This window comes from Eulemur rufifrons, chromosome 21, assembly GCF_041146395.1.
Source record: "Eulemur rufifrons isolate Redbay chromosome 21, OSU_ERuf_1, whole genome shotgun sequence".
In the NCBI taxonomy this organism is placed as follows: Eukaryota; Metazoa; Chordata; class Mammalia; order Primates; family Lemuridae; genus Eulemur; species Eulemur rufifrons.
Window position 1 is genome coordinate 16,559,507 of NC_091003.1, and position 24,544 is coordinate 16,584,050.

The 24,544-nt window shown below is 39.9% G+C and overlaps 1 protein-coding gene and 1 pseudogene across 3 annotated transcripts in view; one reads left to right on the top strand and one right to left on the bottom strand.

The window, feature by feature from the left end:
* Positions 1 to 2,636: 2,636 nt before the first annotated feature.
* On the top strand, positions 2,637 to 4,477 carry LOC138401934 (N-acetyltransferase ESCO2 pseudogene; annotated as a pseudogene).
* Positions 4,478 to 13,859: 9,382 nt separating this feature from the next.
* The window catches only part of OSBP2 (oxysterol binding protein 2), a 143,404-nt gene continuing 132,719 nt past the window's right edge, over positions 13,860 to 24,544 (bottom strand). For 2 of the 3 annotated variants that reach the window (XM_069497020.1, XM_069497023.1), the window contains 5 exons: positions 24,295 to 24,398; positions 24,128 to 24,223; positions 23,860 to 24,044; positions 15,584 to 15,816; positions 13,860 to 15,466 (listed from right to left, as the gene is read on the bottom strand). In XM_069497020.1, coding sequence (XP_069353121.1) covers positions 15,324 to 15,466; positions 15,584 to 15,816; positions 23,860 to 24,044; positions 24,128 to 24,223; positions 24,295 to 24,398 — 761 coding nt within the window. In that variant the 3' untranslated portion in view covers positions 13,860 to 15,323. Of the gene's footprint in view, positions 15,470 to 15,583; positions 15,817 to 23,859; positions 24,045 to 24,127; positions 24,224 to 24,294; positions 24,399 to 24,544 lie in introns of all 3 variants that reach the window. The other variant, XM_069497021.1, reaches the window with a different exon arrangement.

Genomic DNA, 24,544 nt, shown 5'->3' on the forward strand with positions numbered 1-24,544 from the left:
CTTTTGGGAGCATTGACATTTTTATGATATTATCTCCCCAAAGAAAACGAAATGGTTTTCCGTTTGTTCAAGACTTATTTTTAGATCGTCTAATAAGATTTTATAATTTCTTCATACGGGTTCTATAACTTTCTGGTTAAATTTATTCCTAAGTGTTTTATGGTTTTGTCACTATTGTGATGGGATGCTTTTTTTCCATCTCTGTTACTTACTGATTATTAATATAGAGAAAAGCTAATTATTTAATATAATTTGTTTTCTATCTTACGAAGTCCCATAGTTCTAAAAAGAAATGTTTTTCATAGATCCAATTTGCAAACTTGCCATTATACCAATTTAATTGTCGTTTTTCCGTAGTTAGAGCCTCTGAAACAATGTTGAATAATTATCCAGGTCCTGTTTCTGAGGTGTATGGAAATCCACATGTGAGGATTGGCTTTAAGTTTCCTTCAGTTTCTCCTTAACTTGGGGCCTCTGAGACTCTTTTCTAGCTGCCATTCCTGAGTTGGGCGCCAGGGGGCACTAGTCACACAGAATGAAATGTGGGTTGTCGACTGGCTGAATTTTGTGAAATGCCTTTTCACCATCTATTAAAACTTTATGGAGTTTTCTCCTTTAAGCTGCTGTTTTAACAGCTATTTTTGTTAGACATTAAGTAGCTACAAAATAATACTATATTTACGAAATATTTGTAAAGTTGGAAGAATATACAATGAACACTCACCACCTAGTTTATTATTCCTTTATAAATGTCCCTGCTCAGAGGTCACCATCATCCTGAATTATGTTCATCTTTTCTTTATACTTTTATGACCTCGGTTTGTATTCCTAAATAACTGTTTTGTTTGCCTGTTTCTGAACTTAGATGGACATAACATTTACTATTCTGTAGTTTGCTTTTTCTTTTCAACATTGTGTTCCAGAAATTCATCCATCTTGGATGTAGCTATTAATTTATTCATTTTCATGACTGTACAGTATTTTGTATGTTAAATAACAGAGGCTCTCTAAAAGACAAGATATCTGTTTGGGAAGAAAGCAGTGCAGTGTCATTAAATATGAAATGTCTGATTTCAAACCAAAAGTGTGGTTTATTATATCTCAAACAAGAAGCAGTACAATTGATCAAAGTATGCTCCTAAACTATCAACATAGTTTTGCCATCTTAATGGTAGCTTGTTTATGCCAGCAGTGAAGAAGCTAGGAGAGTGAGTGGTGATGAAATCGCAAAAGGCATTTTCCACAGCTTGTTGAGAATTGAATATTTTTGCCTGCAAGAAGTGGTCAAAAGCCCAGAAGAATTGTTAGTTGGTGCAAGGTCTGGTGAATACAGTGGATGACAGAGAGTTCTAAGTCCAGCTTCTGTAATTTGAGCAGCGTTGTTTATGTGACATGTGGTCAAGTGTTGACTTGCAAGAGGATTGGTTTGTCTCTTGACCAACCTCAGCTGCTTAATCACAAGCATTCTCATCATTTCATACAACTGGTTGCAGTAGAAATCCACTGTAATCAGTTGACCAGGTTTCATAAAGCTGTAGTGAGTAATACCAGCGCTGGACCACCAGATACCATTAGCTTCTTTTGATGAATATTCAGTTTTGGACTGTGTATCGGCACTTCATCTTTGTCCAACCATTGTGCCAAATGCTTGTGATTGTCAAAAAGAATCCATTTTTCATCACATGTAACAATGCAGTGTAGAAATGATTTGCCTTTGTGTCATGACAGCAAAGAAAGGCAAGCTTCAAGATGCTCATTTAATTCATGTGGAACCCATCTATCCAGCTTCTTTACCTTGCTGATTTGTTTCAAATGGTCAACTGTTAGAGTAGTAATGTCACACCTTGCTGCTAATTCTCACTGTAGGTTGAGATGGATTTGCTTCCACTACAGCTTTCAGCTCATCATTATCCACCTTGGTCTCAGGTCATCCACATGGCTCATTTTCAAGATTAAAATCACCAGAATGGAACTTCTCAAACCATTGATGTACTGTGCATTCATTATCCACATCCTTCCCAAACACTTTGCTGCTATTTCCAGCTGTCTGCACTGCATTGGTTCTACAACAGCACTTACATTCAAAACTAGCAAAAATTTTTGACTTATCCATGGTTTCACAAAAATTGCTCTAAAAAAAAAAAAATTTGAAAGATAATCACAAGCCAAAACGTGTTTGAAAGACTGAGGATGTACCTTCACAATAAAAATAAAACAACTATCAAAATGAAATGTCAGAGATATCAGCTGTCAAACTTAGTACTTAAGGAAATCAGACATTTCATACTTAATAACCTAATATGTAGGTTGACATATCACTGCTGAATACCAGACAGTAATGAAAATAAATGAATTATACCTACAATTGAATATACCATAATTTTTTATCCATTCCTTTGTGATTGGCATTTGGTTTGTTTCTAGTTTTTTGCAATTACAGTGCACCCCTGAACATTCTTATTTATGTCTCCTGTTGGATATGTGTAGGACTTTCTCCCTAGGATATAATCCTTGGAATAGAATTGGTGAGTCATAGGTCATGCCCATTTCAACTTTACTAGGTAATGCCAGATTGTTTTCAGAAGCGGTTGTGGGGCTGAGGAGAGGTCGCTAGGCTCTGAGGTGCAGGAATTAAGATGGTATCTTTTACTCCAAGGAAGAGGAAGCAGGATTCTTTGAACTGTGAAAGCCTGTTGTCAGATATTCCATCAAAGAAATCAATTTTGCACTTCTCTGAAAATCTATTTCCATCACCTAATAAGAAGCACATTTGTCAAAGTGATAAAAATGAAGAAAAGGTGCATTGCTCTCAACAAGGCCATTTCATCTTAAGTCCACTCAAAACAGCTGAAGAAGATAGACTGCCATCTGCAAATCAAGATTCACCATTTAAATCTGCTGTGTCCACTGTATCCATTTACAACAACAAAAATAAGTCGTACCCCAATCCACTGGAGAGAAAGCTAATAAAAGAGAGTAGATCACTTGTCTAAAAACTAATAAGATAAATCTTTTCCCGGTGTGACAGAAAAAATTCAGGAAAAGCAGTTTGCTCCAAGAAGAGGAAGAAAACACCACAGAAGAGTTTAACTGCTAAGGGTCAACCAAATTATAAGCACATCAAGCCTGTATCAAGGAATTCTAAAAATTCTAAGCAAAATCGAGTGTCCTATAAGCCAATTATGGAGAAAGAATAATTGTTATTCAGCTAAAAATAATCCTAATGCTCTTCGAGTTTTAAGCCAAAAGATAAAACCACAGGTTACACTCCAGGGTGGAGCAGCATTTTTTTGTTAGTAGAAAAAAATCCTGTCTTAGAAAAATTTCTCAGGAAAATAAGCCATCACTGGGACTCACCCAAAAGAATAAATCAGTAGTGAGTGAAGATTCTGTTGTAGAGACTGGCAGTGAAAGAAAAACTTTGGAGACAAGGCAAGTGCCAAAGTGCTTATTACTGGAAAGGAAATTGAACATTGAGCTACTAAGTGCAAGAAGTAAAAATGAAGACAAATCAATAAAGGAGTTGTCAGATGGAGTAGTTTCTTCAAGGGAACGTAAAGTAGATAAAAACAAGTGTTTTTCTTCAGAGGATTCTCTTGGTGAGAACAAGACAATGTCTCCCGAGTCCATCATCTATCCCACCTTCAGTGTGTCTTCAGTCAATACAAAAAGATCTCTAGCTGAAGAACAGTCTTCTGTGGGATCCATCATATGTACTAACATCTTGAAACAGACCAATACCCAGAAAAATACTAATGCCAGAGATACAAATAAAGAATCAAAAGACCGGCTCATCATTGATGCAGGTCAGAAACATTTTGGGGCTACTATGTGTAAATCTTGTGGCATGATATATAGTGCTGCCCTGAAGATGAAATGCAGCATGTTCAGCATCACCACGGATTTCTGGAAGGAATCCAATATGTGGGGTGGAAGAAAGAACGAGTAGTAGCAGAGTTTGGGCATGGGAAAATCGTGTTGGTCCGCCCACGTGATCCAAGTTATGCTCTCAGAAAGGTAGAAGAACTTGTCCAAGAACTTGTTGATAATGAATTGGGCTTCCAGCAAGTTGTTTCCCAGTGTCCAAACAAAACCAAAACTTTTCTCTTTATATCTGATGAAAAGAGAGTAGTTGGATGTTTAATTGCAGAGCCCATCAAACAGGCCTTTCGTGTCCTATCTGAACCAACTGGCCCAGAATCCCTAAGCTCTAAAGAATGTCCTAGGGCTTGGCAATGTTCAAATGTACCAGAACCTGCAATCTGTGAGATAAGTAGAATCTGGGTTTTCAGATTGAAGAGAAGAAAGTGCATTGCTAGACGACCAGTGGATACTGTCAGGAATTGCTTCATGTTTGGCTGCTTTCTCAGCACTGATGAAGTAGTATTCTCTGACCCAACACCAGATGGCAAGTTATTTGCAACCAACCAAGTACTGCAAAACCCCTAATTTCCTGGTATACAATTTTAATAGTTAAAGCCGATTTCAAATATAAAACAATTACTGTGCGGATAAGTTCAGAAATTATCTAGGGATTCAAAGAAAAGGAAATTCTTTGGGTGATGTATTGATTAGCACTATGAATCTTTAATTATGAAACTTTGTAGCTATAACAGAAAAATTACTTGACTCCTGTGTAAGAGTGTTGACAAAGCAAGGTGTTTTCTACAGAAATGTGACCTGGTCTTCTGTTTTTTTTTTTTTAGGCTTTTTTTTGTTTGTTTGTTTTTTGTTTTTAATTTAAACAGGTTTATTTTGAGCTTGAATGTTTGTGACCAGCCTGGAGCACATTGCCTCAAGAGGTCTTGAGAAAATGTACCCCAACCTGGTCTTTTATAAAGCACACCTTTAGACCAGGATTATCTCATGCCACATCAGAAGCAAAGAGGCAAATTTAAACCCAGGCAAAAAAATTTCCGTGCTTAATTTTTAAAGGTAATTCCTAAATTCTATATACAAAGTTCTCGCTTTATAGGTCCTTCTCTACGGCAGCTCAGTCTGAATATATTTAGAAAGTATTTTGAGTTTCTTATTTGTAACAAGAAAAGATGGTAAGTAAAGAGTAAGACATCCCATATCCACTTAGGTAGAGCAGAATTCCATGGCTTAATGTTTTATTCTTGAAAATTAATCAAATATACAACTGTCATCAAATTTAATTAAAATCATAATTAATAACTACACTATTATTTCATTGATTTTTGTTGCGTGAAAATACTGATAGTGCTACTTTAGGAATTTGTTACTAGGAATTGATGTCATTAACAAAATGGATGCCTAATTTGTTGGGTTTCATTTTTGTATTTTTTTGCTTGTTTAAAATGCACCTTCTTGTTCTGAGACATCTGGCAAAAAATCTTTGCAAAATGTATGGTCACAGAATCAGGGTTAGTAAATATATCTAGGCTGGTGGACCAGAGAATATGATGACATTATGTAACTACACCTAAATGTTTACAGATTTTTCTAGTATAATTCTTTCACGCTTACTATGTAAGGCAAAAAAAAAAATTATTCAGATTGTTTTGATTCTAAAAAATCATTTACTGTCTGGCAATAAGACTCTAGGTGAGTAGCTTTCCAGGTTGTCACTCTGTGTAGAATCTGCTCATCTGCAATCTTTTTGCCTGTAAGTTAACATGGTTCCAAAATTTAAAAGCCTGGGTTCCAAAAGGAATGTAGAAGTGTTAAAATGTGTGTAATAATGCAAACATTTTAATACTGTTTTCTGCACTTCTGTTCTTTAAAAATTTTATTTAAAAATGTTTATTACCTATTTTGTTTGCTCAGTGCTTTTGTGATGAATCAATTAAAATTCTTTTAAATACTCAAAAAAAAAAAAAGAAGTGGTTGTGTCAGTTTTCACACCCCACTGGCACTGTATGTATAAGTGCTTCATGTCTTCACTTCCTTGCCTATATTTGGTATTTCGAGACTTGAAATTTTTTACCAGTCTGATGGGTATATAGTGGTATCTCATTGTGTTTTAATTTGCATTTCCCTGATTTCTGACATTCTCGAGAACATTTTATTATGTTTATTGACCGTTTAGAGTTCCTTGGTGAAGTGTTTGCTCAAGATTTTGGCCCATTTTTCTATTCTTTTGTCTTTTTCTTATTAATTTTTATTTTTGTATATTCTGGAGACAAGTCCTTTGTAAGTTATCTGTGTTGCAAATTCCTTCTTCCACTCTTCGGCATGCCTGAGTCTTTTGGTGAATAGAAATCCTTAATTAAAAATGTAGAATAATTTATCAGGCTTTTCTTTATAGTTTTCATTTCTTATAACTTGTTTAAGAAATCTCTACCCTGAGGTCATGAAGATACATTGTTTTATATTATCTTCTGAAGCCTTTGTAGTTCTTTCATATACAGATGGTCTCTGACTTATGATGGATTTGGCTTATGATTTTTCAACTTTATGATGATGTGAAAGTGAGACACATTCAGTAGAAACCTTACTTTGAGTTTTGAATTGTGATCTTTCCCTGGGCTAGTGATGTTTGGTATGATGCTCTTGTGATGCTGCGCAGGGGCAGTGAGCCACAGCTCCCAGCCAGCCATGTGATCACAAGGGTAAACAACCGATACTCTACAGTGTACTGTTACTCAATAAATTACATGAGATACTCAATGCTTTATTATAAAATAGGCTTTGTGTTAGATGATTTTGCCCAATTGTAGGCTAATGTAAGTGTTCTGAGCATGTTTAAGGTAGGCTAGGCTAAGCTATGATGTTTAGTAGGTTAGTTATTTTCGACTTAAGATGGGTTTATTGGGACATAACCCAACTATAAGTTGAGGAGTATCTGTATAGATCTTTAATCTACCTCGAATTGACTTTCATGGCAGTGGTGTGAGGTAGAGCTCCAATTTTCTGTTCTCCCTCCTTTCCCCTTTTCCCCCTCCTCTCTTCTCCTCCCCTTTTGCATACATATATCTGGTTGCCCCAACACCCCTTATTGAAAAGTCTTTTCTTTCTCTATTCTACTGTGCTACCTCTCTTATATATCAAATGTTCATTTATGTATGAATCCGTTTCTGGACTTTTATATTTGTCTTTTGTCTCTTTTTGCCAATACGGCTGTAATTATTTATAGTTTTACAGTAAGTTTTGATATCTAATAGAGCCAGTCCTCCTACTTTTTCTACTTCAAGAGTGTCTTGACTATTCTTAGTCTTTTGCATTTCCATATAAATTTTAGAATCATCAAGCTCCATGAGAAAGCCTGTGGGGATTTTATTGGAATTGAATGTGTCTGTCATCAATTTGAGAAGAATTGATGTCTTTGTAAGTCTTCCAAACCATAAAGATGGTATAATTCTCCATTAATTTAGATCTTTCTTTAGTGTCTCTCAAAAAAGTATTATAATTTTCTCTTTAGGGGTCTCATATGTCTTTCATTAGGTGTATCCTGGGTACCTGATGATTTGTAATGCTATTGTAGATGTTATTTTTAAATTACATTTTCTGACAGTTTGTTGCAATTGATTTTTATATATTGATATTTTAGCTATAGATTCTTTGGATTTCGTGTGTCATATCATCTGTGAACAAGGATAATTTTGCCAGTTTTCGTACTTTATATATTTTTCTTGCCTTATTACATTGGCTGTGACTACTATGTTGAATATAAAGGGGAAAAGTGGGCACTTTGTTTCCTGTCTCACAGGAAAAACTGTGTGTGTAGCTATAATTAATCAGATTATGGAAGTTTCCTTCCATTCCTATTGGTAAGCATTTTTTTCCTTTTAAATATCATGGATGGATGTTGAATTTTATCTAAAGTGTTTTCTGTATCCATTGAGATGACCATGTAGCATTCTCCTCTAATTTATAAAAGTGACACTGTTTAGTTTTTATCAGGGTAAAGTAGTCTTGCACTTTTGGAGTAATGATGATTATTATTTTCTATGTTGCTAGATTTGTTAATATTTTGTTTTGAATTTTACCGTCATGAGTTACACTAGCTTGTAATTGTCTCCTCTGGTTTTGGTGACCAGGTTATGCTAGCTTTAAGAAAAAAGTCTGGGAGTATTCCCTCTCTCCCTATACTCTTGGATTAATTTCTGCAGGATTGGAATTATTTCTTCGTTGTTTGTATCTGGGGTTTTGTGTGTATATGTTGAGGGGTTATTTTTAACTGATTTAAGTTTTTTAAAAATGGATATACTATTTAGATTTTTCTGTGCTTTTGCGTCAGTTTTGTTATGTTTTCCTAGGAATTATCCATTTCATCTTAGTTTTAAAATTTGTTGTCAAAGGTATTCATAATATCCATATTTTAAAATGTTTCTGGTATCTGTATTTATGTCCCCTTTTTAGTCCAAATATTGTTTTTTTAGTTCGTTTGTTTCCTTCCCTCTCCCCTGCTTTCCTCCCTTTCTCTCTCTTCCTGATCAGTAATGCCAAAAGTTTGTCAATTTTAGTTTTTCAAAGAATCAACCACAGCTTTTTTGGTCCTTTTTATCATGTTTGTTTTCTGCTTAATTTCTTAATTTCCTTTCTTTGAGTTTATCCTAATGTTCATTTTCTTCAAATTGGATGTTAAAGTCATTTTTTATAATATGAGCTTTTAATGCTATAAATTTCTACTGAAAGTACTGCTTTCCCTGTATCCTGAAAGTTTTGCTATATAGTACTAATTTCTATTTAACTGTATTTTCTGATTTCTGGTGTTTTCTTCATTGACTCATGAGTTATTAAAAAATATATTTCCTAATATTCTGTTATGTTTTTTTCTAATTATCTTTTTGTTACTGATTTTGAACTATCTTCATTGAAGTCTGAGAATGTAGCCTATATACCAGTCCTTTGAAATTTGCTGAAGCTTTATGGCTAGCCCAAATGTGTGGTTAATATTCATAAATGTTCCATGTGTATTTCAAAAACACGTATTCTGCAGTTACATGTAATGCCTTGTATGTACCCATTACGTCAGGTTTGTTAATTATGTTGTTTGAAACCTTACTGATATTTTTTTGTCTGAGCTGTCATTACTGGGAGAAATGTTAAAATCTTCCATTATGATTGTGGATTTATCTGTGTTTTTCTTGTGATTGTGTCCATTTTACTTTATATATTTTGAGATGTTATTAGATACGTGAGTTTTAGAACTTTATGAATTTTACCTCTTATTACAAAGTGACTTTTTTTTTTTCTTCTAGTAGTTGACATCTAATAATACATTTTGCCCTAAAAGTCTGTGTGTTAGCTGTAACCTTGTAAATAGCATATAGTTGGGTTTTATTCTGGGTTTTTTGTTGTTGTTTCACCTGAAGCAACAACCTGTTGTTGTGTAATTACTGGTATATTGTTGATTTATTTCTGTCCTCTTGTTTGTAATCTTTTTCCACACCTTATCTTGGTTCTTTTTTCCTCTCCTTTCCTGCCTTCTTTTAGATTGAGATTTTCTTCCCTACCGTCAATGTATATTTCCTCTTCTGTTTTGTAAATTATTTAGATGCTATTCCTTTAATGATTATCTGATAAGTTTTGCATAATATTTAGCTCATCAAAGTCTAATTCCACAAGACACTATTAATATTCTTTTAATAAATGTTTATTAATATCTTTGTTTTGCTTTTTTTTTCTTTTGAGACAGAGTCTCACTCTGTTGCCTGGGCTAGAGTGCCATGGCGTCAGCCTAGCTCACAGCAACCTCAAACTCCTGGGCTCAAGCAATCCTTCTGCCTCAGCCTCCCGAGTAGCTGGGACTACAGGCATGGACCACCGTGCCCGGCTTATTTTTTATATATGTTTTTAGTTGTCCAGCTAATTTCTTTCTATTTTTTTAATAGAGACGGGGTCTCGCTCTTGCTCAGGCTGGTCTTGAACTCCTGAGCTCAAACGATCCGCTCGCCTTGGCCTCCCAGAGTGCTAGGATTACAGGCATGAGCCACCGCGCCCGGCCAATATCTTTGTTTTGGTTTGGAAAAGATATTAATATTTTGACTGAGAAGAATACTAACATTTTTACTTTTATTTTGGAGGTATCACTTCATTGTCTTCTATCTTTTGTCAGTTCTCAGTATAAAAGATGCTCCTTGAAGGTGATTTAAAAAAAAACCAAAAACCTAATCGCTTTTAAGATTTTGTTGTCTTAGTGATCTTGCAATTTCTTTATATTGTATTTAGCTTTGGATGTCTTTTTTATTTACCCTAATTAGGGTTTGTTGAGCTTGACTCTGTTTTTCATTAGTTCTTGAAACTTTTTTAGCCATTAACTAAAGATTGCTTTTGCTCCATCAGAAAATAAAATCTTTTCTCCTCCTGAAACAGATCAGACACATGTGGGACCTCCTCACTTGATCTTCCATGTCTCTTCTCTTTTATATTTTTCGCCTCTTTGTGTCTCTGTGTTGTATTCTGGATTTCTTCAGATCTCAAATCCACATCACTAATACTTTCTTTGGCTGTATAATCAGTTATAAAATTATTCACTGAATTATTTTTAGTGATTTGAAATTTTTTTCCTGGAAATCTTTTAGTATTTTTTGAATACTTACCCTTTAGTCATTTTCAAACTGCCCTTTTGTTTCTAGAAATATATTAAACATACTTATTTTCTATTCTGCATCTGATAATTTCACTATATGGAGGAGTTTTCTGTCTGGTGATGCTATCTGTTATTTCCAGCTGCCTTTACTTATTGGGGGCTTATTTCCTCATGTGTTTAAAGATTTTGTACTATGAGCTGCTCATTTTTCTTGCAACTTCATATCTGGGGTTCCATAAGGCCTGGAATAAAGGGGAGATCCTTCAGAGAGGACTTGTTTGCTTCTATCAGGTGACTAGGCACATCACCAATTTGGGACCATGTTATATTCTGTTAAGGGTTTATTGGACCATTCAGAAAATGTATATTTGTGCTGCAAAACTGAGAGTCCACTCCTAATTACAAATTCTTAGCTGTTTTTTCTGCTCTTCTCAGGACCAACCTTTAACACAGTTTTCCTTGTGTTTTACTTTGGATTCACCATTACATTGAAGGTGTAGCCTATTGAGGGTCCAGCTTTCTGAGGGAAATCTATTAGATGCCCTGCCTTGGGAGGGTCTTTTGAAGCAATGAAAACTTGCAGTTAGGCTCACTGGGCTTATTAGTAAATGACTGTGAGGTTAAAGACTTCAGAGCTCTTCTCTCTTCAGGTTTCCATACCCACTTAATATTTGGCCTGAGTATTCCTTACATTCATTCCACCATTCCGTAATGGTGCATTTAAGATTTAAAATTTTTTTATCCAGCATGTCTGGTTTCCCACAAAGTAATATTTTCCAGGAACTTGGTCCACCATATTGCCAGAAAGAGAACTCCTTAAACCAGCTAATATAATGCATGATTTACAATAAAAAGCTTTCCAACATTGAGACATTCTTGTATTTCTATAGTAAACGTAATTTGGGCTTAGGTTCACCAACTTGGGGTATCAGTCTTTTGTATGTGGTTGGATTCTACTTGCTATTGCCTTATTTGGATTTATGAGAATTCTTTTCTTACGTGAGATCAGACTATATATTTTTTATATTTTGCACTATCTTTTTTTTTTTTTTTTTGAGACAGAGTCTCACTCTGTTGCCCAGGCTAGAGTGAGTGCTGTGGCGTCAGCCCAGCTCACAGCAACCTCAAACTCCTGGGCTCAAGCGATCCTCCTGTCTCAGCCTCCCGAGTAGCTGGGACTACAGGCATGCACCACCATGCCCGGCTAATTTTTTCTATATATATATTTTTTTAGCTGTCCATATAATTTCTTTCTATTTTTAGTAGAAATGGGGTCTCGCTCTTGCTCAGGCTGGTCTCGAACTCCTGAGCTCAAACAATCTGCCCACCTCGGCCTCCCAGAGTGCTAGGATTACAGGCGTGAGCCACCGCGCCCGGCCTATTTTATCACTATCTTTATCAGGTTTTGTTGTTGAAGTTATGTATGTTGGTTAGCTTCATAAAAAAAGTTAAATAACATTGAGGTCATCTCTGGCTCTGTTGTTCTCTGTGTTACACTTTGAAATTTGTCTCTTTGGTGTCTTCTCCCTACTCCGTGCACATTGAGCCTCAGCCCGGGAGATGAGGGAACCTCAGGCCTCCTCTTTCTCCTGCCAGATTCTTTCAGACTTCTACCCCATAGTCTGTCAGGCACAGTCTTTGGGCGCCAGAGTTTGGGGGAACCAGGATCATCCTGGGTCCCTGGGTTCAGCTCTTCCTTAGTCCCGTCTTTGAGGCTTCCCTCACAACTTGGTACTGCACTCATGCTCCCTGGCTGCCCATGTATTGACCCCTGAGCCTGTGCTTTAGCTGGTCTTCCTGGCCTGGAATTAATTCATTCAGCAACTATTTATTGAGCCCCTACTATGTGCTAGGCACTGGGGATGCTACAATGTATGACACACAAGATTCCTACTCTCCTGAAGCTCACAGTCCATTGGGGGTAGGGAAGACAGACATTAAACAAAGAAGTACAATGCACGGCACGCCACCTGGTAATACTAATGCAGTGGAGAAAAAGGAAGCTGTTCGTCAGTCTCGTTCCAGCTTGTCTGGGCATCCACAGGTCAAGCCCACAGTGCCCCTCCCACCCACCCCCGCCAAGTTCTTCCTTTTTAGAATTCTTAAAGCCATTTTTCTGGTACAATTAACTTACCATATAAATTTCACAATCAACTTGTCAAGTTTTTTTTAAACTATATCATGGGATTTTGATAGGGGATGGGATGTTGAATTTATATAGATTTGGGACTGGCATAACTGACGTTTGCCCATCTCTGAAGATGGTATGTTCCCTCTTCACTCACGTCTTCTTTGTCACATCCAGAAAGATCTTTTACGTGTTTTGTATTTTTTTTTGTATTTTTCTTTAATCAGATGTATTCTGTGATCCCTTATGGCCTATGTTGCAGAATCCTTTTTTCTATTAAGTTTTCTACTCAGCGATGCTTGATATATAGGAGACCACGAATGTAGGTCCATCTTGCTTGTGTCCTGCTGGTCAGAGTGGTCTTTCTAGAACCTTGCCCTGATGTCACTCCCTGTTAAGAGCTCTGCCTGGTTCACTCCAGCCTCTTTGGGTCCCTTGCTTTGCCTCAGTAGACTGGCCTTTGTCTCCTCGTGGGCGCCCTCCACTGCCTTCTGGGTCAGGTCCATCCCGGGTGGCCTCCACCCTCCCCCTTCTATTCCAGTGAAACCTGCCCCTCCAGATCCTCTGCCGGACTCCCCAGTGGCCACCTCCCCACATATGGGAAAGCAAGGGAGAGGAGGGAGCTCTGCAGGGCCAGCTCTGGATCCCACAGTGCTGCAGCATTGAGGCAGATGGTCAGAGCCCTGGCTTTGAGGCCTTTGTGGTACCCTGTCTACCCCACCCCCTCACCTGGAAGCACTGGCAGTGGGAAGAGCGCAGGCCAGACCACAAGCCACTGTGGCTGGGTATGAGGAGCTAGTGATCCGAGTTGCCTGGCAACTGGGGCAACAGAAGCAGCCTAGGCCACGGTTGTCAAGCAACAACAGAACTCACAGGGTGGGCTTTCCTTCTTGGAAATCTCACCCTAGACAGCTCCAGGATCTGAAAGATAGGAGGGGCTGCTGGTGGCCTGCACGTGGCTAACACACGACCCTTCTAGGGAAGGGGTGGATCTGGGTCTAGGCCAGCCCTGTGGCGGTGGCATCATGACAGCCCCTGGCAGGGGTGCTACCCCTCTCCTGAGTTTGTGCCAGGTGGTGCTGACTCAGCCCTATGGGCAGCCTTCCTGGCCTAGACCCCCAGACAGACCTACCGTTGCATGTTCCTCTTCCCATGCCACCTTGGGCTGTCACTTGTGTTGTCAGCCTCCTCCACCCAGCCACAGACAGATTTAGGGACAGAGCAGTGGAAAACTCCAAAGCCAAGGTTTTTTATTACCAGTCAAAAAAGGTGCTCGCTCACAAACAGTATGGGGGGAGGTACATCCCACAGCTCTGCAGGGAGGCCAGGTGGGGCCACCCTGCCCCGCCCCACCACACCCCACCTCTCCAGTGGGCATCGTAAGGCATTTCACATGGTGTTTTCACTTTTGTGTTTTTTTATAAAAACAAAACCAGTCGTGGAGTAGAAAGAAAAACCCTGCAATGAACTTTCAGGACTTAAGTGGGAAAGGTTGGAGAGGGAGGTTCTGAGGGGCTGTGACAGTGGCCATGGTGGTCCAGTCCCCCTGGGTTGGCAGAAGCCGCTGGAAGTGGTTACGAGGAAAGGACAGGGCACAGCTGACCAGGAGGGCCAAACTCAGACAGGCATACCCTGTCTTCATCATTTTTTTGATTTTCACATACCATAGAAATTTAAGCAAAAAATATATATATATTTATATATCATATATAAATTAGGCAAATAAAGAATTCAGGGGGCACTGAGACGGGGCAGCCCAGGAGCTGCCTGAGGGCGAGGCAGGATGCTGGGTTGCTGGTGCCCGGGTCTCCAGCCCAGGCTGAGCTGAGGGATTGTTCATTATTGCTGATTTGGGGCCTGGGTCTTGGGGCGGGGAGCACCCCCAGGCCCTGCCTTCCAGCCCTTCCTGGCCTCTTGGGGGCCAGGGAGCTGCCCAAGCATGGCCCAAGGTAGGCTGGGGGCTGCTGCCCTCAAATCCACAGGGGGTTGCCCTCAGTGCCCCCTCCCCATCAGTGGGCTGTAGATCCAGAAACTCCTTGTGCTCTGCTGGGCCAGGGCAGCCCACCTTCCATTCTGGTCTCTGTGGGGCCCTGGGCTCCTGGGGTGGGCAGCTCAGATACAGTCGGGGCCTGGCTATATTGAGCTACAAAATGCTCCCAACTCAAATGGGTCTGGCTTCCTGATGTCTTAAAAAGGAAGGGTTCTTGCCTGGACACTTTGTGGCAAGAAAGCACACTTGGAAAGCTGTCTGCTAAGTGCTGTTCTAAAAATATTTACTAAACATCGAGGCTGGAAAGAAATGGAGATTTTTCTAAAAAAGTCAAAAGAGGCTCCCTAGGAGGGGCCAGTTCCTCCCTGGGTTGGGGGCTGGTGACTTGGGCAGCCCATGGCAGGGGCCAGCCGGCCTGAGTTTTGGTGACTGGAAGCTGGGGTTCTGATGGGGCCCAAATCTGTAATGAAGGGGCATGGGTGACCTGGTGCACCTGGGGGCTGGAGAGAACCCGGGTCAGCCCTTTCTCCTTCCAAGGTGGGAGCCCAAAAAAAGTGCTAAAACATAAAAAAAAAATTAAAAAAAAAAAAAGGAAAGGAAATAGGAGGGGGGCGGTGGGAGAAGGGCCATTCAGTACTAAGTTGAGTGCATTAAAGAAAAGGTGGACCCGGCTATGCAGGCGCCTGTATTTGCTTCAGGGGTGGCGCTCAGAAGATGTTGGGGCACATGTGCCAGTCTTGCCTCTCCTTGGCCTCCCAGTAGCCGCCCTTGTATATGCAGGCCATCTCCCCGGTCAGTGGGTCCCGCTTCTTCTCGAACCACAGTGGCAAGTACGCGTCTGCCTCCTTCTCTGCTGGGCGGGCACAGCGGACGGCGGGTGGGTGGGGGCCCTGCTCCCTGGCACCCCGCCCCTGTCCCCGCGGAAACACCCTTCCCAGCCCCGAGCACCCTCCGCGCCCGGCCTCACCTTCTTCTGTGCTGCAGGCACTGCTGGGCGTTAAGCTCTCCAGCCGCCGGCGCCGCGTGGAGCGCTGCTTCTCCTCCAGCCGCTGCTTCTCGGCGTTGGCCTCGTCCCAGCGGCCCTTCTCCATCAACCGCTGGTCGGGCCGCAGGCGGCTGTCTGTGGGCGCCACACCGTCCTCAAGCTCGTTGAGGGTCAGGGCCAGCTCCGAGAAGTAGTACATGTTCTCCGCATTCTCCCTGCGGCAGTGGGGGCAGCGGGGTGAGTGGGACCTGTGCCCTATCCCCAGGCCACTTCTCTCCTGCCTGGCCCTGCACGTCCTCACCCTCCAGCTCTCCCTGCCCAGGGCTCCCTCTGGCCCGGTGGACCTTCCCCAGCACCCCGGGTCTGCTCTGGATGAACCGATCCAGCTAAACCCAGCCGCTGCAGGCAGCTCGCTTTTTATCCCCTGTACCTCACTGCACCAACCTGTAGCTGTTTTGCCACATTAGCCTTCCCTGGGAATTACATAGCTTATTATCTTTCAGCTTTTCTATTATGCGCATTTTGAGGCTACACATTTCACTCTAAGTACTGCTTTGGCTGAATCCCACCGTGCTTGGATATGTATTATCTTCATTATTCAGTTATAAACATTTTTATTTTCATTTTATCTTTTTTGACCTATGGATTAGCTGAGAACATATTTCTTAAATTTATAAACATATGGCAATTTTTCTACTCATTGTTTTCCTAGCATAATTTCCTTGGAGTCAGACAACATATTGATACTTGGCATAATTTCAGTCCTTTCAAATTTATTTTATGTCCTGGTATGTGGTCAGTTTTTGCTCATGTTCCATGTGATTGAAGAGAGTGTGTTTGCTACAGTTACTGAGTGCAGTGTTCTATAACTGGTTCTGTTGTTCAGTTCAAACTTTCTGACTTTGGTTGTAAATTAGTCCCTTTCTCCTAATACTTCCATCAATGTTTTGCTGTATATATTTTGAAGCTATGTTATCAGGTACAAGGTACATTCAAATTTAAAACTCATCTTCCTGGTGAACTAACCCATCATTATGAACTGTCCCTTACCTCTAGTATTAATATTAATTACTTTTTAAAGTCTGTTTTGTGCGGCTGGGTGCGGTGGCTCGCGCCTGTAATCCTAGCATTCTGGGAGGCCGAGGCAGGCGGATTGTTTGAGCTCAGGAGTTTGAGACCAGCCTGAGCAAGAGCGAGACCCCACCTCTACTAAAAATAGAAAGAAATTATATGGACAGCTAAAATATATATAGAAAAATTAGCCGGGCATGGTGGCAGCCTGTGGTCCCAGCTACTCGCGAGGCTGAGGCAGTAGGATTGCTTGAGCCCAGGAGTTTGAGGTTGCTGTGAGCTAGGCTGACGCCACGGCACTCTAGCCCGGGCAACAGAGTGAGACTCTGTCTCAAAAAAAAAAAAGTCTGTTTTGTGATATGAATGTAACTATAGAAGCTTTTCTATGGTATTTCTATGGACATATCTTCTTTTATTTCAATCTTTGTTTTCTTAGATATATCTCTTACAAACCACATATAGTTGTGTTTTTAAAAACTTGTCTGGCCAGGCGTGGTGGCTCACGCCTGTAACCCTAAGCACTCTGGGAGGCCAAGGTGGGTGGATTGCTCGAGGTCAGGAGTTCGACTAAAAAAGAGAAAGAAATTTTCTGGACAACTAAAAATATATAGAAAAAATTAGCCGAGCATGGTGGCACATGCCTGTAGTCCCAGCTACTCAGGAGGCTGAGGCAGTAGGATTGCTTGAGCCCAGGTGTTTGAGGTTGCTGTAAGCTAGGCTGACGCCACGGCACTCTAGCCAGGGCAAAAGAGCAAGACTGTCTCAAAAAAAAAACAAAAAAACAAAACTTGTCTGAAATTACTTAATGTAATTACTGTACAGATATGTTGAATTTAAGTCTACTGTCTTGTTTTTTCTTTTTGTTCTGCCCTTTTTGGACCTCACAGATTTGGATTAGTTACAATCCTTGGTACGTGACACCCTCTCTGTATTGCATGGCCTGATTTTATTAATGTAGTACTGCTGCCCAAACAAGAAGGTGAAATCTTGACAAAAGCTTATATGTAACTATATGGAAAACCCACCAATCCATCCCCTGCTTAGATAGCCATCAGCAAGACTCCTGGGTTCTTAGTCCTTTGCTTTCCTTTTAGTAAAATTTTATTGCATCTTTAAGTATTCTTAAGTCAGTGTTTCTTTCTCTCTCTCTGTACACATTCATATACATATATTTTACATGTTTTTATTGTATAAAAAGAATATAATGATATATGTAACTTTTTGGGACTTTTTTACACTTAGTATTATATTGCTAAGGTTTATCTATATTGTTTCATGTTGTGGGGGTTCATTTGTTTTAACTAGTCTGTAAAATATTCTGTCATGTGAATATGCCACAGTTACTCATTCAATAAGTTTGGGTTGTTCCAAGTTTTTACTATTTGAATAGTCTCATGCACGTTTCCTATTGTACACTTGCAAGAATTTCTCTTCAGTATATTCCTAGAAGTGGAATTACTGGGTTATAGAGTATGTGATGCTTTATCTTTAGGAGGTAAGGCCAAACTGTTTTCCAAAGTGTTTGTGCCAATTAATACTCCCACCAGCAATGTAAAAGAGATACTGTGGATCTACATCTTCAACACATGGTATTATCAGATCTTCTCATTTTTGCTAATGAAATGAATATAAAATGGCATCTTATTGTGGTTTTGATCTGCATTTTCCTGATTACCAATAATGTTGATTATGGTTTTCATATGACTGGCCATATATGTTTCTTCTGTGAAATTCTTGTTCCTGACTCTTGCACATTTTCCCATTAGATTGTTTTTGCTCTATTTTTTGTTCAGAAGATCTTTATGTATTCTTTTTTAATTATTTTAATTGTGATAAAATAATCCTTTTTTAGATGTAGGTATTATGATTGCCTTCTCCAAGTTTATACATTGTCTTTTTACTTTCTTTAAATTGTTTTTTAATGAGAAAAACGTTCTCTTAATGGAAAAAAAGTATTTTAATATAATCAAATGCCTCAGTGATTTCTCGTGTCTTAAGATATTTTCTTAAGGTCTTAAAGACACTCATCTGTATGTTTTACTTAGAATTATTAACTTGCTGTTTAACAAAAAGTCAGACTTAATACTTACTATAAGACCTTTTTCTGAAGTTGATTTTTGTTACAATGTAAGGGCATGATTCATCTTTTTCCATTTTTTTTTCCCCAGATCCTTTTAGTCAACAGTTCTATCTTTTCACATGATCTGACATGCCACATTTGTTGTATACCAGGGACACATACATCTTTTAGACTTTTTTGATCGTGACATCTTTACAATACTATCTTTCTATCCATGAACATTGTAGCTTTTTCCATTTATTTAGCTCTTTGACATCTCTTAGTAAAGCTTTGTTATTTTCTCTATAGAGGTCGTGAATATAAGATTTATTAATATTACAAGGTCTTGATGTTCTCTGATGACAACTAGTGTCTTAAATTGCATTTTTCTAGTTGTTTGCTGTTAGTGTATAGAAATGCAACTGACTTGTATATTAACCTTCTATCTTAGGCACCTAAAATACTTTTTCTTCCATCCAAGTACTAAACAGGCCCAATCCCGCTTAGCTTCTGAGATCAGATGAGATCAGGGGAGTTCAGGGTGGTGTGGCCGTAGACATTTTTCTGAAATCCATTTTTACTGAAATCTGTTACTATGGTGAATTACTTTATGGGTTTTCTAATATAAAATAATTCTTGTGTACCCAGATAAATTCAACCTGATTGTAGAATGCTATCTTCTTCATACACTGTTGGATTGGATTTTCTGATATCTTGTTTTGCATATTTGCTTATATATTCACAAGTGAAATAGGGTAGAACTATTACTTTCCTATTGCTGTCTTAGCCTGGATTGGTATGATGGTTATCCTGGCCTCACAGTACAGGAGAGAATATTTCCTCTTTTTTTATGGTCTATAAGACTTTATATAAAATTGGCACATTTCTTGAAAAATTGGCAGAATTCACCTGTAAAATTATCTGGGCCTTGTGTTAAGTTTTAAACTACTGCTTCAATTTCTTTAATTATTATAGGACTATTCATGCTTTTAATTTCTTCTAGAGTCAGTTCTTATAAGTTATATTAATATTTTTCTAAGAATTTGGCCTTCCCATCTGAGTTTTAACTATCTCTATACATGTCATATTAAACCTTTTTCAATATTTTTTTTTTTTGAGACAGAGTCTCGATCTTTTGCCCCTGGGTAGAATGCATTGGCATGATCATAGCTCACTGCAACCTCACTCTCCTGGGCTCAAGTGATCCTCCTGCCTCAGCCTCTTGAGTAGCTGGGACTATAGGTGCGCACCACTATGCCCACCTAATTTTTCTATTTTTAGTAGAGACGGGGTCTCACTGTTGCTCAGGCTGGTCTCGAACTCCTGAGCTCAACCCATTCTCCCACCTCAGTCTCCCAGAGTGCTAGGATTACAGGTGTGAGCCACCATGCCTGGCCCGTTATTAATATTTATTTCTGTCTTGCCAGTATTTTTCTATTTTGTCAGTTGCTTTTTTCCTTAAAGAATCGCCTTTTTCTTTTTTATTGATTTCTGTTCAACTATATTTTCTTCTTTCTTTGGGCTTATATGTTAAACTTTAATTTCTTAGAATGGAAACTCAGAAAAGGAAAAGCCAACATTAAACTATTTAAGGCAATATATTTCCTTTGAGGCATTGCCTTTTGTTGCATCCAGCCAGTTTTGATCTCTTTCATAACATTCAGTTCTAGGTATTTTAAATTTTCCATTCTAATTTATTTTACCCCTGAGTTATTTAGCAACTTAAAAATTTTTTCTAGGCTGGGCATGAGGGCTCATGCCTATAATCCCAGCACTCTGGGAGGCTGAGGTGGGAGGATCACTTGAGGCCAGTAGTTCAACACCAGCCTGGGCAACATAGTGAGACCTCCTCTCTCTTAAAAACTAAAATAAAAACAAACAAACAAAAAAACCTAGGACTACACGCACCTGTAGTCCCAGCTACCTGGAAGGCTGAGGCAGGAAGATCGCTTGAGCCCAGGAGTTTGAGGTTGCAGTGAGCTATGATCACACCACTGCAGAGACTGGGCAGCAGAGCAAGACCCTATCTCTTAAAAAAAAAAAATGCTAAATGTGTGGGGATTTTTTTTTTATCATTTTGTTTGTAACTTCTAACTCAAACGTCTTTTCACAGATTGTGGTCTGTATGCTACCTCTGTAAATTTGAGGCTTTCTTTAGGGTTTGGTACATGATTGATTTTTACATTCATTCCATGTATACCTGAGAAAAAATATGTTCTCTGTTGCACCCATAAGTCTTTGTATATTTTGTGTTGTTTTGATCTCCATATCCTTCCCATTTGACCTATCAACAACTGAGGGATGTTTTGAAACCTCTCATTCTCCTCCTGTAGTGATGGATTTATCAATTTCTCCCTTAAGTATCAATGTGAGCTTTGTATATTTTTGAGGCTGTTTTATTGTATGTATAATATGTGAAACTATTATATTTTCTTGATAAACTCAATTTTTTATTATATAGCAACTTTTCCTTCCTTAATGCTTTTGTCCTAAAGTCTATTTTACCTGATAGTATAGATTTTTTTGGTTAGTAATCTTCTTGATATGTGTCTTTTTAACTTTCAACCTTTGCACAGCTTTATGTGGTGGGTATCTCTTATAAGGGGCATGTATCTGGATTTTTAAAAATCTAGTAAGTTAGTATTTTGCCTTTTAACTGGGAAGCTTTATTATAATCATTGATATGCTTGGACCTATATCTACCATGTTAATTTGCTGTTTGTCCTTTTTCTTTTTGATCTTATATTAGTATTTTAGGAATCTTATGTCTCTTTCTTCTATAAGCACTTAGCATTTCTTCACATCCTTGGTGTCCTTCCCCTTTTCCCCACATCCCATCCTGCTAACATTATCTAGACTTCTAATTTTGCATTATTGTTTTTTTCTTTGGTCCCAGTAATTGTTAAAAAAAAAAAAAAAAAACCCACTTTTATCTCATGTATCTATTTCAATGTCATCTGGATTTTTTTTCCCTTCCGCTTTTACAGTACTATGTCCAATACTCTTTTCATTGTGAGTTTTTGTGTGGAAAAACTTCTGAGGCTGTATGCCTAAGGATATTTTTTATTTCTTGTAGCCATGCAGGAAGGGACTCTGTCTTAGCACCATCTTTGAATGATAGCTTGGCTGGACAGAAAATTCTACTTTCTAATTTCATTTTTTTCCTAACTTTGACATCAGATTTTTCAACAACCAACATTAAAGTAGTATTTTCAATATAATTCTTTATCCTTGACCGAAACCTTTTTCTCCTCTCTGGAATCTTTATAATTTTCTCTTTGGTATTCTTAATTTAGACTGTAGTGTGGTCTAGGTGAATGTTTTTCTTAATCTCTTGTCTTTAGCCTTCTATGGGCCCTTTCAATCCAAGGTCTTTCATCTTTTTACTTTTATTCTGGAGAATTTATCTTCACTATTTCTTCAACTGTTTCTCCCTCATCTTCATTTTAAAAAATTCTTTCTTTTCCTTCTGGGATTCCAGTTAAATGTATTATTTTAGTGGATACCGTAGGAATCACAAGATAGGTGTTTCATACAATCAAAAGTTAATGCGTGTCTTGACTCTCCTCCTGGGTAGCTCGAGGGCCTCCCTCTATTCCTCATCTGACTTATGTGGCTGTGAAGTTCTTTCTAAAATTTTAAACCCCACAGGACCTTTATTCAACATACACTTAGGTTCACATAGTTTTTGTTCTTCATTCGTTCATACATCTCAATTTTCTATCTGGGATCAGGTTCCTTCTGCCCTAAGGTATGTCCTTTAGGGCAGGTCTGCTGGTGGCAAACTGAGTTTTTGTTTGCCAGAAAATGTCTTTATTTCAACTTCCTTATTTAAAGATGATCTCCCTGGGTGTATATATGATTCTACGCTGGCAATGTGTGTTTCAGCTCGTGGAAGATAACATCTCACTGTCTTCAGCTCCCATTACTGTTGATGAGACAGCCGTCTGCTGTTGTTCAGAAAGTAATGTCTTTTAAAAATCCGGCTGCTTAATATTTCCTCTCTTAGTTTCAACAGTATTTCACTGTATAGATTTAAGTGTACAAACTTCTTTGCTATTTTCTCTTCAGATATGGTCTCTCTTTCCTTCTGGGTGTCTGGAAGTATGCCAGACCCTTGTTTGGAACTTGCTGTGCACAGGAATGCCCCAGGGATCTTACTGAAAATGCAGATTCCACTGCAGGAGGTCTGGGGAGATCCTTGCACACTAACAAGCTCCCACGGACCTCGCTCTGCATCACTAAGTGGTAGCCTTCTCGCTCCACTTCTTTTTTTTTTTTTTTTTTTGAGACAGAGTCTCACTCTGTTGCCCAGGCTAGAGTGAGTGCCGTGGCGTCAGCCTAGCTCACAGCAACCTCAAACTCCTGGGCTCAAGTGATCCTCCTGCCTCAGCCTCCCGAGTAGCTGGGACTACAGGCATGCACCACCATGCCCAGCTAATTTTTTCTATATATATTTTTAGCTGTCTATATAATTTCTTTCTATTTTTAGTAGAGATGGGGTCTCGCTCTTGCTCAGGCTGGTCTCGAACTCCTGAGCTCAAACGATCCGCCCACCTCGGCCTCCCAGAGTGCTAGGATTACAGGCGTGAGCCACCACGCCCGGCCTCGCTCCACTTCTTGTCTTTTCCAGATTTTGTCCCTTTATGCTGCAGTGCAGTCGTATTCAGGTGACATTTTATTAAACTGTTCCATGGAGTTCTCAGTTTCAGTTATTTTATTTTTCCTTGTAGAATTTCTATTTTGTTCTCTTTGTAATCTGGTATGCCACTTTTTGATGGTTTTCCGTTTCCTACAGTTTATTTTCACGTTGGGTTTTCATTTCTTGTAGCCGTGCAGCTTGTAGCCGTGCAGGGAGGGATTATGTCTTATCACCTTGTGTAAAGTCTCTGTGTAGAATTTGCTGCCACCTGATGGTTTCACAGTTACTTGCTGTTGGGTGTCTGGCTTCCCTGCTGGGACGTCGGCTGCATAATATTGTTCTCTGCCCATGTGTGGACTGAACCTCCCGACCTCCTGTGCCTGTCACTTGTTTCCTGTCTGGGTGGTGGGTGGGGGTCCTCTGCCTGTCTACTGCTCACTGGCCTCCTTAACCCCTGTCCTGTAGCCCGAGGAGGGGCCTACTCACGGCAGCGGGTACTTCTTCCACAGCAGCTTGGCCGGCAGCGTCTGGTACACCGTCTTCTGCTTCCCGTCAGAGCTGGGGCTACTGGGGCTGCTTTGCACAATCTTGGCGCACTCCATCTGTTCGTCCCACGAGCCTGACAGCACGTACTGGGCCTTGCCCTGGCCATCACTCACCACCCCTGTCACCTGTGGACATTGGCAGGACCAGTGTAGGCACATGCACCGCTCCGGGCCCCCTGAGGTTTTGAGGGGAGGGGGGCCCTGCTTACCTTCCGGGCTGCCTCTTTGGAGAAGTAGCTGTAGGGCAGGAACTTCAGCTGGCACCGGTCATTGGTCTTATGGTTCACAATCTCGATGTCCCCTGACTGGCAAGAGAGGGTGGTGGTCAGTGGCCAATCCCCAGGCCATACACCCCATCCCCAAGGGCACCCCTGACCTGGTCGATCCAGAGCTTGCCCACGATGATGTTGTGCACAGTGGAGGTGCTCTTCCTCCACACGTAGTGATTCCCGCTGGCCTGGAATTCTAAGTGGATGGCACCTGGAAGCCAGTATAGGTCAGAGGTCATGCCCCCCTATGTGGGGTTCCGGCCAGCCTGCCCGTAGGCCAGTGTCTTGAGACCCAGGAGTCTTCATGCAGGCTGGGGGTTGGGGCGGGTGGACCAGGGCACCAGCCAGCAGGACGCC